General features: G+C 37.4%; 1 protein-coding gene across 2 annotated transcripts in view; it reads left to right on the top strand.

Annotated features, from left to right (window-relative positions):
• The window catches only part of MRPS31 (mitochondrial ribosomal protein S31), a 36,045-nt gene extending 19,248 nt beyond the window's left edge, over positions 1 to 16,797 (top strand). For both annotated transcript variants that reach the window (XM_045588631.1, XM_036457643.2), the window contains 2 exons: positions 1,190 to 1,333; positions 16,497 to 16,797. In XM_045588631.1, the coding sequence (XP_045444587.1) occupies positions 1,190 to 1,333; positions 16,497 to 16,726 (374 nt within the window). In that variant the 3' untranslated portion in view covers positions 16,727 to 16,797. The remainder of the gene's footprint in view (positions 1 to 1,189; positions 1,334 to 16,496) is intronic.
• The last annotated feature ends 1,212 nt before the right edge of the window (positions 16,798 to 18,009 follow it).

The following is an 18,009-nucleotide window of genomic DNA, read 5'->3' as shown; positions in this document are numbered from 1 at the left end:
TTTAAAGAAACTGCAAAACAGCCGAAACGTGTTTGGCTCAGTGGTAAGAGTGTCTGTCTGCGGACTGAAAGGTCCCAGGTTCGATTCCGGTCAAGGGCATGTACGTTGGTTGCGGGCATATCCCCGGTAGGGGGTGTGTAAGAGGCAGCTGGTCGATGTTTCTCTCTCATTGACGTTTCTAGCTCTCTGTCTCTCTTCCTTTCTCTCTGTAAAAAATCAATAAAAATACATTTAAAAAAAAAAGAAAAAGAAACTGCAAAACTATTTTCCAAAGTGACTGTACCATTTTACATTCTCACCAACAGAGACTTCTGGGAATATGGCTCATTCTTGAAAGATATCTTAAATTTTCAAAACAAGTGATTGAGATATTACATGATGGTATTTATAAGCTAATATTATACTACCTTACCATTAAGAGTTGGTTGTGAGGATTAAATGAACTAATATGCAAAAAGCATTTAGTAAAGAGTAAGTTCTCAGTGTCCATTAGTAGTAGTATCACTGTCATTATAATCATGTTAATTTTTTTTTTGGTCTTTATTTGTAGTATGTTAGTGACTTATCTGAATAGACTAAAAATAAAGATAAACAGACTGGACTTTAAAGATCAAAGTCCCATGTTATATTAAAATATTCATCTTTATAAAAGCATCTTTAAACAAAATATACATTTCTTTTTTCCTTTCCAGTAGAGGGGCCATTGAGACTTGAGTGGTTGATAACCTAACATTGTAGTAAAAGTTAAGGCTTGAATTATTGTACTTGTAGTCTTTATGTATCATTTCTGTTTCAGTTTTAGTTCTCAGAGAGTGAACTTCACTGTATAGTGTGTAATTATGAGCTTCAAGGTATGAAAATATATTACCAACTCAGAGTTGATTATAACATTTTTATTTTATTTTTGTTTTTTTAATATATTTTATTGATTTTTTACAGAGAGGAAGGGAGAGAGAGAGAGAGAGCTAGAAACGTCGATGACATCGACCAGCTGCCTCTTGCACACCCCCTACCGGGATGTGCCCGCAACCAATGTACATGCCCTTGGCTGGAATTGAACCTGGGACCTTTCAGTCCGCAGACCGACGCTCTACCACTGAGCCAAACAGGTTTCGGCTGATTATAACATTTTTAAAAAGAGAGAGATTGACATTGACTTGTGCTTATTTGAAATGTTTTTATTATACAGAAACAGCACCTTCACTTTGGGATGTGGAATTTGCTAAGCAGTTGGCTGCAGTAAATGAACAGTCCTTTCAGAATGGTTTTGAAGAGATAATCCAGTGGACAAAAGAGGGAAAACTGTGGGAGTTTCCAATTAACAATGAAGCAGGTACGTTTAACTCCAGAGTTTATAAAATTCACTGTTGGAGCCCGGCCAGCATGACTCAGTGATTGAACGTCAGTCTATGAACCAGGAGGTCATGGTTCAATTCCCAGTCAAGGCACATCCCTGCGTTGTAGGCTTGATCTCCAGTGGGAGTGTGCAGGAAGCAGCTGATCAGTGATTCTCATCATTGATGTTCCTATCTCTCCCTCTCTCTCTCTGAAATCAATAAAAATGTATTTAAAAAAATAAAAAGATTAGCTAAAAGTTGCAAACACCTCATTAATTCTTGGGAAAATGTAATCTGTGTTTTAACTTTGTAGTTTTCTGCTGTTACTGTGATATTTTGATTCTTTATAACCTTTCATTTGTTTGGATTAATAAGTAGAATGGAAGCTTAAATATCAGGAATAGTCAGTCTTAAATTTTCATAAAGTATTACTTTTTATAAGAAAACTTTAGAGTTACAAATCCTTTAGAAAATTCTTATATTTTGTATATGTGTATGGTATATATTGTAATATAGCATATGGGGTTTAATGTATTACACAACTTGTATATTTATGAAAGTTTTATGGTTTCTATACTCTGTAAGGTATCAAAGTATAATAAAAGCACACACACAAAAAACAAAGTAAAAGAAAAAAAACACAGGGACTTTTTAGTTGTGCAAAATCTGAGTACAGAGCCCAAACTCTGTCAATTATTAGCCATTTGCGTTTAAGGAAGTTACTTATTTTGAGCCTTAGTTTTGTCATCTATAAAATTAAGGCTACCCAATTGGAAGACTGTAAGAATTAAGATAAAGTTATTGAGTTTCTCAGCACAGTTTTTGGCATATAATGCATATGAATAAATGTTAGTTTCTTACCCCTCTAAATGATCATAGAATTTTATTTTATTTTTTAATAAATCTTTATTGTTCAGATTATTACAGGTGTTCCTCTTCTCCGACCCATAACTCCCCTTCACCTGATTCCCCACTCCACCCCATGCCCTTACCCCCATCCACTGTCTTCATCCATAGGTGTAAGATTTTTGTCTAATCTCTTCCCGCACCCCTCACACCCTCTTCCCCTGAGAATTGTCAGTTTACTACCTTTATATGTCCCTGATTCTATTATATTCATCTGTCTATTCTGTTCATCAGATTTTTTATTCACTTGGTTTTTAGATTCACTTGTTAGTAGGTATGTATTTGTTGTCATTTTGTTGTTCATAATTTTTATTTTTACCTTTTTCTTCTTCCTCTTAAAGAATACCCTTTAGCATTTCATATAATACTGGTTTGGTAGTGATAAACTCCTTTAGGTTTTTGTTTATCTGACCTTCAATTCTGAATAATAGCTTTGCTGGATAGAGTAGTCTTGGTTGTAGGTTCTTGCTGTTCATCACTTTGAATATTTCTTGCCACTCACTTCTGGCCTGCATAAATTTTGTTGAGAAATCAGCTGACAATCGTATGGGTACTCCCTTGAAGGTAACTAACTGTTTTTTTCTTGCTGCTTTCAAGATTCTCTCTTTGTCTTTTGCTCTTGGCATTTTAATTATGATATGTCTTAGTGTGGTCTTCTTTGGATTCCTCTTGTTTGGGGTTCTGTGTGCTTCCTGGACTTGTAAGTTTATTTCACCAGGTAGGGAAAGTTTTCTGTCATTATTTCTTCTAATAGGTCTTCAATATTTTGCTCTTTTCTTCTGGCACCCAAAAATTCAGATGTTGGTACGCTTAAAGTTATCCCAGAGGCTCCTTACACTATCTTCATATTTTTGGATTCTACTCCCCCCCCCCACCCCCCGCCCCAGTTGGGTGTTTTTTGTTTCCTCATATTTTAGACCTTTGGTTTGATACTTGATTTACAGTTGAATTTCTGTATATTCTTTATTTCAGACAATGTATGCTTAATTTCTGACTGGTCCTTTTCCATTTTTTTTTGGCATTCTCATTAAGGTCCTTGAAGGTCTCACTAAGCTCCTTGGAGATCTCATCAAGTTTCTTGGCGGTTTTTAGAAGATTCTTGAATAACCTTATAAATGTGGTTTTGAACTCTGTCCAATTGTTTGCTTCCCTCCATTTCTTTTCATTCATGACATGTTTCTTTGTCTCCACATTTTGCTGCTTCCCTGTGTTGATGGAGTGGTTTTCTGTGATAGGTGACCAGTGGTTCAGCCTATCATTCAGGTGGACACTCTTGGTGCACCCCTTTGTGGGCTGAGTGCAAAGTCTTGGTGTAGTTAAGCCTTGATTGCTGTTGGTACACTGGAAGGAATTGACCTCCAGGCCAATTGGCTGTGAGGACCTGCTGTGTCTATAATGGAAGAACTGCTGTGCTGGAGACATGGTTATGGGACAGGACTTGCTTCAGTGGGGCTTTGGTGCTCACTGAATCTGCCTCCTGAATGTGTCACTTATGGATATGAGTAGTTGAAATCTGGTGTAGTCTCACACTGACCACTAGGTGCATTAGCTTCTGGATCTCCACTGGGGTGCAGGCCAGCTACTGTCTGAGGCCACCCACCAGGAGCAAAAGTGAGAACTACAGTTTTCTCCTCTTTGCTTGGGGTTTGGAGGTTTTGGAGCTGTCTGACCAGGGCTTCAGTTTGTTAGGTTAAGCTGCAATAGGGCTGGCCATGTATATGCAAAAGCTGCTGCGTGGAGCTTGGGTGGGTTTATAGATTGCCTGGGGTGGGGTCTCAGGGTGTCACTAGGCTAGTGGTGGCAAACAACGATGGCTGCCAGTCAGTCGTCTCTGCATTTTTTGTGTTTCCAAGTCCCTGCACTCCAGCACAGTAAACAGTGGTTGCTGTGTACACCTCTGCAAGGAAGCCACCCTCACTTTCTGACCAGATGGCAGATAGTCCAGCTTCTCCCCGTAGGATTTTGGGTCCCCAGCGTCTCCCCAGAACCTGGAGTTGAGAGTATTCAGGAGCTTGTCTCCCTTCGGGCACCCAGTCACCCACCGCCAGTCCGATTTGCACACCTCCGTACCTCAGCTTTTCAGTGCTTGTACACATCTCATTGCTCTTTTTTCTTTCCTTCTAGTTGCAGAACTTCCACTCAGCCAGCTTTCCCGTGGTTCTAGGTGATAGACTTTTTGTCTTTTAGTTGTAGTTTTGAAATTGTTGTGCAAGGGAGCAGTTTAGGTGTTTATGCCACCATCTTGGTTTCTCCTCTGATCATAGAATTTTAAATGGAGTGAAAAACTAGCAAAATACAAGGTGTAATATTAACACATTAAGTGCCCTGTCAGTCACTGCTGACTGACATTATACTGCCTGTCTGGAAGACAAAATAGGCTGGGCACTTAACGTGTTAAGGGAAGATTTCATTACTAATGACACTTGAGTTTTCTAAGTCTTCATGATTAAGCACACAGTTCCAAACCCGGTATTGAGTCCTGGTTGGGAGCTCAGTTAACTAGAGCATCCCTGGCATACACCAAGGTTCCATCTTCAGTCAGAGCACATACAAGAATCAACCAGTGAATGCATTAAGTATGGTTTGGCTGTTTTATATTCTGTGACTTACTGCTTTATATCTTTTGACTTCTTCTTTTGGATTTTATCAGTTTGTAGGAGCTTGATACATTATATATTTTAATCCTTATAGATTTTAATCCTTCATCTGTTACATAGTTGGAAATATTGTCTCCCAATCTCTCTTTTCTTTTCTTTTTAATTTTTTAAATAATATATTTTATTGATTTTTTAATTAAATTATTATCTGTAAACATATTTTAACATTGGCCCCCCTCCTATACATACCCTCCCTCCCCAGAGTTTTGTGTCCATTGGTTGTACTTATATGCATGTATACAAGTCCTTCGGTTGATCTTTTATCTCCCCCAGATCTCTCTACCCTCCCGGCTGTAATTTGACAGTCTGCTTGTTGCTTTACTGTCTTTATATCTGACTTTTGGTTCATCAGTTTATAATGTTCTTTAATATCCATAAATGAGTGAGGTCATGTGGTATTTCTCTTTCATTGACTGGCTTATTTAACTCAGCATGATGTTCTCTAGTTCTATCCAGGTTGCTGCAAATGATGAGAATTCCTTCTTTTTTATGGCAGCATAGTATTCCATTGTGTAGATGTACCATGGTTATTGGATCCAATCATCTGCTGACGGGCACCTAGGCTGTTTCCAGATTCTAGCTATTGTAGATTGTGCTGCTATGAACATAGGGGAGTGCATATATCCTTTCTGATTGGTGTTTCTAGTTACTTGGGATATATTCCTAGGAGTGGGATTACTGGGTCAAATGGGAGTTCCATTTTCAGTTGAGGAAACTCCACACTGTTCTCCACAGTGGTTGCACCAGTCTGCATTCCCACCAGCAGTGCACGAGGGTTCCTTTTTCTCCGCAACCTCGCCAACACTTGTCGTTTGTTGATTTATTGATGTTGGCCATTCTGACAGGTGTGAGATGGTAACACATTGTTGTTTTGATTTGCATCTCTCAGATAGTGACTTTGAGCATGTTTTCATGTGCCTTTTGGCCTGCCTTCTGTCTTCTTTTGAAAATATTCTATTTAGGTCCATTGCCCATTTTTTAATTGGATCATTCATCTTCCTTTTATTTAGTTGTATAAGCTGTTTGTAGATGTTGGAGATTAAACCTTTATCCATGGTAACATTTGCAAATATGTTCTCCCACACAGTGGGTTTTCTTGTTGTTTTGTTGATGGTTTCTTTTGCTATAGAAAAGCTTTTTATTTTGATGTAGTCCCATTTGTTTATTTTCTCTTTAGCTTCCATTGTCTTAGGGGCAGAATCAGTGAAGAAGTTCTTTTGGCATATGTCCGAGATTTTGCTGCCTGTGGATGCTTCTAGTATTTTTATGATTTCCCCTCTGATGTTTAAGTCCTGTATCCATTTTGAGTTTATTTTTGTGTATGTTGTAAGTTGGTGATCTAGTTTCATTTTTTTGCATGTATCTTCCCAACACCATTTATTGAAGAGACTGTCTTGATTCCATTGTATATTCATGCCTCCTTTGTCAAATATTAATTGAGCATAGTGATTTGGGTTGATATCTGGATTCTCGATTTGATTCCATTGATCTATATGTCTGTTCTTGTGCCAGTACTAGGCTGTTTTGAGAACAGTGGCTTTGTAATACAGCTTGAAGTCTGGTATTGAGATCCCTCCTACTTTACTCTTCTTTCTCAGGATTGCTGTGGCTATTCGGGGTCATTTATTGTTCCAAATGAACTTTTGGAGAGTTCTTTCTAGGTCAGTGAAATATGCTGTTGGTATTTTAATGGGGAGTGCATTGAACCTATAGATTGCTTTAGGAAGTATGGACATTTTGATGATGTTGATTCTACCAATGGTATGTTCTTCCATCTGTTTACATCTTCCTCTATCTCTTTTTTCAGTGTCATGTAGTTTTCCACATATAGGTCCTTTACTTCCTTAGTCAAGTTTATTCCTAGGTATGTTAATTTTTTTTGGTGCAATGGCAAATGGATTTGCTTTTTTAGTCTGTTTTTATAAGTTCGCTGTTGGTGTATAGGAATGCCATAGATTTCTTGGCGTTAATTTTGTATCCTGCTACATTGCCAAATTCATTTATTAAGTCAATTAGTTTTTTAATGGAGTCTTTCGGTTTTTTTATGTACAATATCATGTCATCTGCAAATAAGGATAACTTTACTTCTTCTTTTCCAATTTGGATGCCTTTTATTTCTCTTCTTGTCTAATTGCAATGACTAGTACTTCCAGTACTATGTCAAACAGGAGTGGCGAGAGTGGGCATCCCTGTCTTGTTCCTGTTCTTAGAGGGAATGGTTTTAGTTTTTTCCCAGTGAGTATGATGTTGGCTGTGCGTTTATCATATATAGCTTTTATTATGTTGAGGTATGATCCTTGTACTCCCACCTTGTTGAGAGTTTTTATCAGGAAAGGGTGTTGGATTTTATCAAATGTTTTTTCTGCATCAATTGATATGATTATATGATTTTTATCTTTCAATTGGTTTATGTGATGTATCACATTTATTGATTTGTGGATATTGTACCATCCTTGCATTCCTGGAATAATTCCTACTTGGTCATGGTGTATGACCTTTGTGATGCTCTGCTGAAGCCGATTTGCTAGAATTTTTTGAGGATTTTGGTATCTATGTTCATGAGGGATATTGGCCTGTAATTCTCTTTCATTGAGTTGTCTTATCTGGTTTTGGTATTAGGATGATGCTGGCTTCATAGAAGGAGTTTGGAAGTGTTCCTTCCTCTTGAATTTTTTGGAATAGTCTGAGGAAGATAGGCTTTAGTTCTTCCTTGAATGTTTGTTAAAACTCTCCTGTGAAGCCATCTGGTCCTGGGCTTTTGTTTGCTGGAAGCTTTTTGATGACTGTTTCATTTTCTTCCCAAGTTACTGTTCTATTGAGATTTTTAGATTCTTCCTGATTGAGTTTTGGAAGGTTGTATTTTTCTAGGAATATGTCCATTTCCTCCAGGTTGTTCAGTTTGTTGGAATAGAGTTGTTCATAGTATTTTGTAACAATCCTTTGTATTTCGGCGGGGTCTGTTGTTATTTCACTTCTTTCATTTCTGATTTTGTTGATTTGAGTCCTCTCTCTTTGTTTCTTGGTGAGGCTGGCTAGAGGTTCATCTATCTTGTTTATTCTTTCAAAGAACCAGCTCTTGGTTTTGTTGATCTTATGTATTGTTTCTTTGGTCTCTATGTCGTTTATCTCTGCTCTAATTTTTGTTATTTCCTTCCTTCTGCTTACACTGGGCTTTTCTTGTTGCTCTTTTTCTAACTCTTTGAGTTGTAGGGTTAGATAATTTGGTACCATTTTTTCTTGTTTTTTGCAATAGGCTTGTAGGGATATGAACTTCCCTCTGAAAACTGCTTTTGCTGTGTCCCATAGATTTTTGGATTGTTGTGTTTTCATTGTCATTTGTTTCCAGAATGTTTTTAATTTCTTCCTTGATTTCTCTGCTAACCCAGTCCTTGTTTAATAGCATGCTGTTTAGTCTCCATGTGTTTGATTTCTTTGGATTATTTTTATTGTAGTTAATTTCCAGTTTTATGCCACTATGATCTGAGAAGATGCTTGGCATGATTTCTATCTTCTTGAATTTGAAGGGTCTCTTTTCTTTTTTTTTAATTAATATAAGTTTTAAAATACTATAGTCATTTTATAGTTTAATATAGAGCTTATAATATAAAGTACTTTTTGTCACTTATTTTCAGAACCATCCTCTTTTAATCTCTAGGCTCTATTTTATTTTTTGCCTTTCTAAATTATAAACTTAATTTGTTATCTATTTTAGATATTATTTAGTATGTGTGTGTTCTCATCCTCTGACTATAGAAATATTAAAACTTTTTTTTAGCTCTGTATTCATTGTTTAGGTTAATATAACTGTAATGTTAATAATTTTCAACATGATCCTTTGTATGGGATTGTATTTGTTTAAAATCGTGTGTCTGAGCACCATGGTCCTTCAACCTGAGAACTTTGTTTTCCAATTCAGGAAAATTTTTCAATTTTCTTTTATTATTTGATAATTTAGGTCTTTCAAGCTCTCTTTTCATTCTTTTTGTTCTGTGCTCTAGGAACATTGCTCAACTTTATCTTACTACCTTTCTCTTGGGTTTTTGTTTCTGCTATCATATTTTTAACTTCTAAACTTCCCTTTTAAAAAATTGTTATTCTTGGTTTTGGAATTTTTTTCCTGTTACCCACATTCTTTTAGTTTTCTCAAAAAAAAATTTTTTTTTTAGTTTGTATTAGGTCAATACTAGTTGCTGTTTGATTGATATACCATATGTGGAATGATTCAACAGGATAGAAATGTATTTGATATAATAGTTCAAGTTCCAGAACAGTATAGCCATGCTGCATAGTATTATCCAAGGATCAAATTTCTTCCATTTTATTTATTTTTCCTCTCATAGGATATTTTCCTCGTGTGTGATTAAGGATGATTAATAGGAGCATTGTGTTCAGGCTTACAAGAAGGTAGAAGAGGATGTAGTGTAAGCAATTTCACTATCTTAAAAGCTTTACCTGATCATGTCACAGATTATTTCTGTTTATATTCCATGGTGAAAATTTAATCACATGTAATCCAAAGGTGTCTGTAAAATGTAATGTTACTGAATAGATAGACATGTAAGCTTTTTCATTTTTCTACTATGATGAAAAGGTCAAATGGATTTTGATACGTGAGTGTCAGTTTCTGCCAAGAAGTTTGTCACTTACATATTAGAGGCATCCTTAAAATGTCTGCTATTCTTTGGATGTTTGCTCATACTTTAGAGTAAGACATAAAACGCTATTTGATTTGTGTTCAGGGGTGGGACTTGTCAACTGGTTGACTTCATTTCAGAGGAATTTAGAATGCCTATGTGATGAGATAAAGTGAGGTGAGAGTTTTTCTCAAAATGAGTATTGGATCATGTGATTTTTCTTTAACTTTTCTATGTGGTGGATCATATTGATTTTCAAATATCAAACTAGCCTTGCATGCCTGAAATAAATCCCACACTTGATCTTGCTATATGTGTGGGATTTGTTTGCTAATTTATAAAAAAAAAAAAAAAAAAAAAAGGTTGGCCTTTAAATTCATGAGAGATATTGGTTCAAATTGTTTTCTGTCGTGTCCCCCCCCCCCCCAGTCATATCTTTGTTTTTCATAACAAGGTAATACTGGCTTCATAAAATGAACTAGGAAGTGTCTTTTTTTTTTTTTCTACTTTGTGGAATAGATTGTGTAAAATGGGTGTTTATTTTCCTTTAAACATTTCATAAAACTATCAAATGAAGTGATCTGGGCTTATGGATTGCTTTTTTTGAGAGCTTTTAAGTTACACATTCCTTTACTGGTTATAAGACTATTATGTTGTTGTGGGGGTTTTTTTTTGGAGAGTTGTGTTTTGGTAGTTCAGATTGTTGAATTTTTTAGTATAAAATTGTTTATAATGTCCCTTTACTATTCCTTTAATGAGTTTGGGATTTATAATAAGCCCCATTTTATTCTTAATATTGGTGGTTGGTGACTTCTCTGCTATATTCTTCATAGAACTTAATAGAGAGACTTATAAATTTTACTGATTTTTTTTTTTAAGAACAAGGCATTGGTATATATTTTTAAATTTTTATTGTTGAGAATATTACAAATATCCCTACCCCTCTCCCCCTTTTTATCCCCCTCCACCAGTTCCCACCTTACCCCAGGCCTTCACCACCCTACAGTCTGTGTCCATAGGTAAAATCTTTGATTAATCTCTTCCCACCTCTTAACCCCTTCCCTCTGAGATTCATCAGTCTGTTTCATGCTTCTGATCTATTTTCTTCACCAGCTTATTTTCTTTATTAGATTCTTGTTTGTGTATTTTGTTTTTTAGATTCAATTGTTGAGATATATTTATTGCCATTTTATTGTTCATATTTTTTAGCTGCCTTCTCCTTCTCTTCTTTTTCCTCCTCCTCTCCTTTTTTCTCCTCCTTCTCCTCCTCCTCCTCTTAAAGAACACCCTTCAACATTTCATGTAATACTGGGTTGGTGGTAATGAACTCTTTGAGCTTTTTCTTGATTGTGGAACTCTTTATTTAACTCAATTCTAAATGAGAGCTTTGCTGGGTAGTGTAATCTTGGCTGTTGGGTCTTGCTACTCATCACTTTGAGTATTTCTTGTCCTCCCTTTTGGCCTGCAAAGTTTCTGTTGAGAAATCAGCTGATGATATTAGATGCTCCTTTGTAGGTAACTACCTGCTTTTCTCTTGCTGCTTTAAAGATCTCTCTTTATCTTTAACCCTTGGCATTTTAATTATGATGTGTGGGTCTCTTTGGGTTCCTCTTATTTGGGACTCAGTGCTTCCTGGACTTGCGAGTCCATTTCTTTCACCAGATAGGGGAAGTGTTCTGTCATTATTTCTTCAAATTGTTTTTCAATATCTTGTTCTCTCTCTTCTCCTTTTGGCGCCCCCAAAATGTAATTGGTACACTTAAAGTTGTCCCAGAGGCTCCTTACATATCTTCATTTTTTTCTTTTTTTTCTCTTCTGATTGTTTTTTTTTGTTTGTTTGTTTGCTTCCTCATATTTCAAATCCTTTACTTGATTCTCGGAATCCTCCATTCTACTGTTGAATCCTGCAAATTATTCTTTTGTTTTGTTTTGCTTTCCTTTTTATTCTTTTGTTTTGTTTTATTTGCCTTTTACCGTATTTTTCGGACTATAAGATGCACCGGACCATAAGACGCACCAGTTTTTAGAGAAGGGAAATGAAGAAAAAAAGATTCTGAAACAAATAGTGTCCTAAAATATTTTATGTGCATTAAAACCCAACATCACAGTCATAAACACATGTAATCAACCCTGTAAAGTAAACAGCAGCATTTAGAACCATTTTAGAGCTGGGCAAGCACACAGAGACCACACAGAGCCGGGCAAGTAAAAAAACTTTTTTTTTAAAGTGTATGTGTAGGCTATATTTGGACCATAAGACGCAGGGACTTTTCCCCCCCACTTCTGGGGGGAAAAAAGTGCGTCTTATGGTCCGAAAAATACGGTATTTTATTATTTTTTTAAATCTGTATTGTTTAAAGTATTACATGGGTCCCCTTTTGTCTCCCATCAACCCACCCCGACCCTCTGCCCCAGGCCATTACCACTTCACTGTCTTTGGGTTATGCATATATGCATACAAGGTCCTTAGTTGATTACCTCCCACCCTTCTACTCTTTCTGCCTTCCCTCTGAGATTCTACACTCTGTTCCATGCTTCCATGTTTCTGGATCCACTCCATTCCTCAGTTTATTTTGTTAAGTGGATTCCATATATGAGTGAGATCATTTGATAGTTGTCTTTCTCTGACTGATTTACATTTATGGTATAAATGTACCACAGCTTTTTTAACCACTCATCTACTGACAGACATGTAAGCTATATCCAGATCTTAGCTATTGTAAATTGTGCTGTTATGAAAATAGGGGTGCAAACATTATTTCTAATTGGGTTTTGGATCTCTTATGATATATTCCTAGAGGTGGGATCACTGAGTCAAATGGCAGTTCCATATTTAATTTTTTGAGGAAACTCCATACTGTTTTCCATAGTGGCTGCCACAGTTTGCATTCCCACCAGCAGTGTACAAGGGTTTCCTTTTCTCCACATCCTTGCCAGCACTTGTCATTTGTTATTCTGGTAGGTGTGAGGTGATACCTCATTTATTCTTGTGTATGGTGTAAGTTGGTGGTCTAGTTTTATTTTTTTGCATGTATCTGTCCAATTTTCCCAACATCATTTACTGAAGAGACTATCTTGACTCCATTATAAGCTTTTGCCTCTTTTGTCAAATATTAATTGCGTGTAATTGCTTGGTTCGGTTTTTGGGGTCTCTTTTCTGTTCCCTTGATCTATATGCTTGTTCTTATGCTAATATCAGGCTATTTTGATTATGGTGGCTTTGTAGTATAACTTGATTTATGGTATTGTGATTCTTCCAACTCTGTTCTTTCTCAAGATTGCTGCAGCTAATCAGGGTCTTTTTTTGTTCCACACAAATTTTTGGAGTGTTTGTTCTAGATCTGTCTAATATACTGTTGGTATTTTAATAGGGATTGCATTGAATCTTTGGGTAGTATGGACATTTTAATGATGTTGATTCTACCAATCCATGAGCACAGTATACTCTTACACTTCTTTATATATTCTTCTATCTTTTTTTTCAAAATCCTGTAATTTTTCAGTACAAATATTTTACCTCCTTGGATAAATATACCTAAGTATCTTAATTTTTTTTGTTGCAAGGGTAAATAGAATTGTTTTTTCTTTTTAGTTTCTTTTTCTGTAAGTGCATTATTGGTATATTAATATAACAAAGCCACCAATTTTTGGGTGTTGATTTTGTATCCTACTACATTGCTAAATTCATTTATTAAATCTAATAGTTTTTTTTGCTGGAGTCTCCAGTGTTTTCTATGTATAATATTATGTCATCTGCAAATAATGAGTGTTACTTTGTCCTTCCCAATTTAGGTGCCTTTTATTTCTTCTTGTCTGATCCCTCTGGTGAGGACTTCCAGTACTATTTTAAATAAGAGTGGTGAAAGCAAACATCCCTGTCCTATTCCTCTTCTTAGAGGAAATGGTTTTAGTTTTTGCCCATTGAGTGTGATGTTTGCTATAGATTTGTCAAATCGGGCCTTTATCGTGTTGAGATATGCTCCCTTTATCTCCACTTTGCTGAGAGTTTTTATCAAAAAAGGGTGTTGGACTTTGTCAAATGCTTTTTCTGCATCTGTTGATAAAATCATGTGGTTTTTGTCTTTCAGTTTGATTATGTGATTATTACATTTATTGATTTGCAGATATTGTACCAGCTTTGCATCCCCGAAATAAATCCCAGTTGGTCATAGTGTCTGATCTTTTTAATGTATTGCTGGATGCGATTTGCTAATATTTTGTAGAGGATTTTAGCATCTACATTTATCAGGGGTATTGGCCTATACTTCTCTTTCTTTGTGGTGTGTTTGTCTAGTTTTGGGATTACGATAATGCTGGCTTTATAAGAAGAGCTTGGAAGTGTTCCTTCCTCTTAAATCTTTTGGAGCAGTCTGAAGAAGATCAGTGTTAATTCTTTGAATGTTTGTTACAAGTCACCTGTGAAGTTTTTTTGATTACCACTTCAATTTCTTCAGTTGTTATCGGCATATTCAGGTTTTCTGATTCTTCCTGGTTCACTTTGGAAGATTGTATTTTTCTAGAATTTTCCCATTCCATCCATGTTGTCCAGCTTTTTATCATATAGTTGCTCAAAGTATTTCCTTACAATCCTTTGTATTTTTGTGGTGTCTGTTAGTGGTTACTTCTCCCCTTTCATTTCTCATTTGACTTATTTGGGTCCTCTCTCTTTATTTCTTGACTAGTGGCCTGTTGAACAAAATTTGTGCATGGAAAGGAGGGGTTGCCTCAGCTCAGACTGTAAACTCTCCAATTGGGACCCCTTGGGGGATGTCCAACTGCCAGCACTCAGACACCCGCTCACAATCTGGGATTGCTGACTCCTAACTGTTCACCTGCCTGCCTGCCTGATCACCCTAACTGCCTCTATCTGCCTGCCTGATCGCCCCTAATTGCTCTCCTCTGCAGGCCTGATCTCACCCCCACTTGCCCTTCCCTGCCAACCTGATCTGCCCCCAATAGTCCTCCACTGCTGGCCTGATCTTAACCCTAACTACCCTCCTCTGCCGACCTGATCTCACCAACAGTCCTCCCCTGCCAGCCTGATCTCGTCCCCAACTGCCCTCTCCTACCAGCCTGATCTTGTCCCCAACGGCCCTCCTCTGCCAGCCTGATCTTTCCCCAAATGGCCCTCCCCTGCTGGTCTGATCTTGTCCCTAAGTTACCTCTTCTTGCCAGCCTGGTTGCCCCCAATTTCCCTACCTACTGGCCTGATCTCGCTTCCAATGGCCCTCCCTTGCTGCTCTGATCTTGCCCCCAATTACCTTCCCCTACTAGCCTGATCTCACCCCAATGGCCCTCCCCTGTCGACCTGATCTTGCCCCCAAATGCCCTCTTTTACAGGCCTGATCTCACCCCCAACTGCTTTCCTCTGACAACCAATTTGGCTCTGATTGATCAGTTTCTATGCCAATCAGCGTCAAAAGCTCTGCCTCCTAGGCAGCCATTGGTTCTTCACAGCACCCACATTTGGTTCTGATTGGTTGGTTCCTATGCCAGTCAGCATCAAAAGCTCCCACTCCCCAGGCAGCCATTGGCTCCTCAGTTGAATCAGATTTGGTTTTGATTGTTCAGTTTCTATGCCAGTCAGAGTCAAAAGCTCTGCCTCCAAGGCAGCCATTGGCTCCTCACACTTCACCCAGATTTGATTCTAATTGGTCAGTTTCTATGCCAGTCAGTGTCTCTGGGTCTATCAACGGGGCTTGATCAGAAAGGTGGGGCTGGTCAGCAGCTCCCGTGGAGGCTTGGAGAGAAATGGAAGTGTGGCTGCTGGCCAGACTGGGAGAGAAAGAGAGAGGCAAGTGCTGATCAAAAGCTGCCACAGAGGCAACCAGTCAGTCCCTGCTTCTTTCTTCAGGCCGCTCTCTGATTTGAAGCCCCCTCAGCAGTCAGTGCTGGGGCACTGTGCCCACAGCAGAAGCAGTCAGTGCTGGATTTTCACGGCAACCCAGCGATGACTGCAGGACTGACTGCCTGTTGGTCAAGCCTCGGTCGTTACTGGTCCTTATGACCAGGGTTTTGATATATATATTAGGATGAGTCTGGCTAATGTTTCCTCAATCTTGTTTATCCTTTCAAAGAACCAGCTCTTGGTTACATTGATTTTTGTGTTGTTTTTTTTAGTCTCTATAATGTTTATTTTGCTCTAATCTTTATTTCCTTCCTTCTAGTTAAACTTTGGGTTTTTCTTATTGTGCTTTTTCTAGAACTTTTAAGGGTTACATAGTTTATTAATTTTTTTTGTTTTTTGAGGTAGGTCTCTAGTGCTATGAACTTCCCTCTCAGAACTGCTTTTGCTGTGTCCCATAGCATTGGGATTGTTGTGTGTTCATTTTTATTTGTTTCCAGAAAGTTTTTTTATTTCTTTCTTGATCTCGTTGGTGACCCATTCTTTGTTTAATACCATGCTATTTAGCCTCCAAGTGTTTGAATGTTTTTGGGTGTTTTTACTGTAGTTGGTTTCTAATTTCATTCCACTGTGTTCTGAGAAAATGCTTGATATGATTTCAATCTTCTTGAAATGGTAGACACTAGCTTTGTGTCCTAACATGTGGTCTGTCTTTCTGAATGATTCATATGCACTTGAGAAGAATGTATATTCTGCATCTTTGGGGTAAAATGTTCTAGAAATGTCAATTAAATACATCTGATCCAGTGTGTCCTAGAGTCAGTGTTTCCTTGACCAGTAGTCAGATGTGACCTTTTGATATATTGGATGATGCTCCAATTAACTGGTCCACCTGGCTAGGGCAGAAGGTAATGTTTTAACCCTCATTTTATGCCTGAGGAAACATTTTCAGAGAACTTAATTAATTTCCCACTCATAGTTACTAAATTGGTGGGCAAACCTAGCTCTGACTTCAAAGTTCATGCCTTTAAATGTAATACTATATTACATTCATATTAATCTTATGATATAGGTTTTACATTCAAAATTGTAATGTATTTTGTCTCTCATTATTTAGGTTTTGATGATGATGGCTCAGAATTTCATGAACATATATTTCTGGATAAATATCTGGAAGATTTTCCAAAGCAAGGACCAATTCGCCACTTCATGGAGCTAGTAACCTGTGGCCTTTCCAAAAACCCGTATCTGAGTGTTAAACAGAAAGTGGAACACATTGAGTGGTTTAAAAATTATTTTAATGAAAAAAAGGACATTCTAAAAGAAAGTGACATACAGTTCAATTAAAGACCATGGAAATTTGTATTTCAAACTGTTGGAGATTGATATTATAACTAAATAAAAGAATTTTACTAGAAGTTTACCTATATTATAGTAATTATTGCATCTATTTTTAAGTTACTTAGAAATATACAGTGGTAATTGAAAAATATTCTTGCATGAAAAGAAATACCAGCATTCATAGATTTTTTTTTTTTTAATTAATTTATTTATTTTTTTACATATTTTAATGATTTTTTTTTTGCCCCCCTCCCTCCCTCCCCCATATCCCCTCCCTCCCCATAGTTTTATGTCCATTGGTTGTACTTATATGCATGTATACAAGTCCTTCGGTTGATCTATTATCTCCCCCAGATCCTCCTCCCCTCCCCGCTGTAATTTGACAATCTGCTTGTAGCATTCATAGATTTGACGAGTAAATTTTTTTAAAAAGATTAGCTTAGATTTACTAATAAGTTTAAAACAGTTTTCTCTAATTTTTTCTTTTCATTCAGTGATCAGACTTCTTTGAAATACAATTATTAGCCATATATATGATGACATGAGAGGGCCATAACAGTTGAGATGATTTACAGACAGTTTGATATGCATACTAGAGGCCTGGTGCACAAAATTTGTGCACAGAGAGGGTATTCCCTCGGCCCAGCCTGCAATCTCTCCAATTGGGACCCCTTTTTGGAAGTCCATCTGTCGATTTAGGCCCGATCCTGTGGGGCCTAAACCAACAGTTAGACATCCCTCTTGTAATCTGGGACTACTGGCTCTAACTTCACCTGCCTGTCTGCCTAATTGCCCTTACTGCCCTCCCCTCCCAGCCTGGTTGCCCCCAATGGCCCTCCCCTGCCAATCCAATCTCTCCCCCAACTGCCCTCCTCTGCGGGCCAATTTGGTTCTGATTGGTCAGTTCCTATGCCAGTGTGAAAAGCTCCACCTCCTAGGCAGCCATTGGTGCCCCACAGCACCCACATTTGGTTCTGATTGATCAGTTCCTATGCAGTATCAAAAGCTCCACCTCATAGTCAGCCATTGGTTCTTCACAGCACCCACATTATTTAAAATTAACTTACATACATACCACTTTCTTTGCTATTTCTTCTTGCATTTCAAACCTTAAAAAGAACATTTCAAAATGAGAGAAATGGAAGAAAATAAACTACTGGATACGGAGTTCAAAACCAGTTATAAGGTTTCTTTTTGCTCTTCTGATTGTGTTTTTTTCTTCTTTATATTTCAAACTATATGATTCTGGGAATCCTTTATATTCTGGGAATCTACTGTTGAATTTCTGT

Source organism: Pipistrellus kuhlii, unplaced genomic scaffold, assembly GCF_014108245.1.
Source record: "Pipistrellus kuhlii isolate mPipKuh1 unplaced genomic scaffold, mPipKuh1.p scaffold_m20_p_3, whole genome shotgun sequence".
Classification (NCBI taxonomy): Eukaryota; Metazoa; Chordata; class Mammalia; order Chiroptera; family Vespertilionidae; genus Pipistrellus; species Pipistrellus kuhlii.
This window is presented reverse-complemented; position numbering and strand designations above follow the sequence as displayed.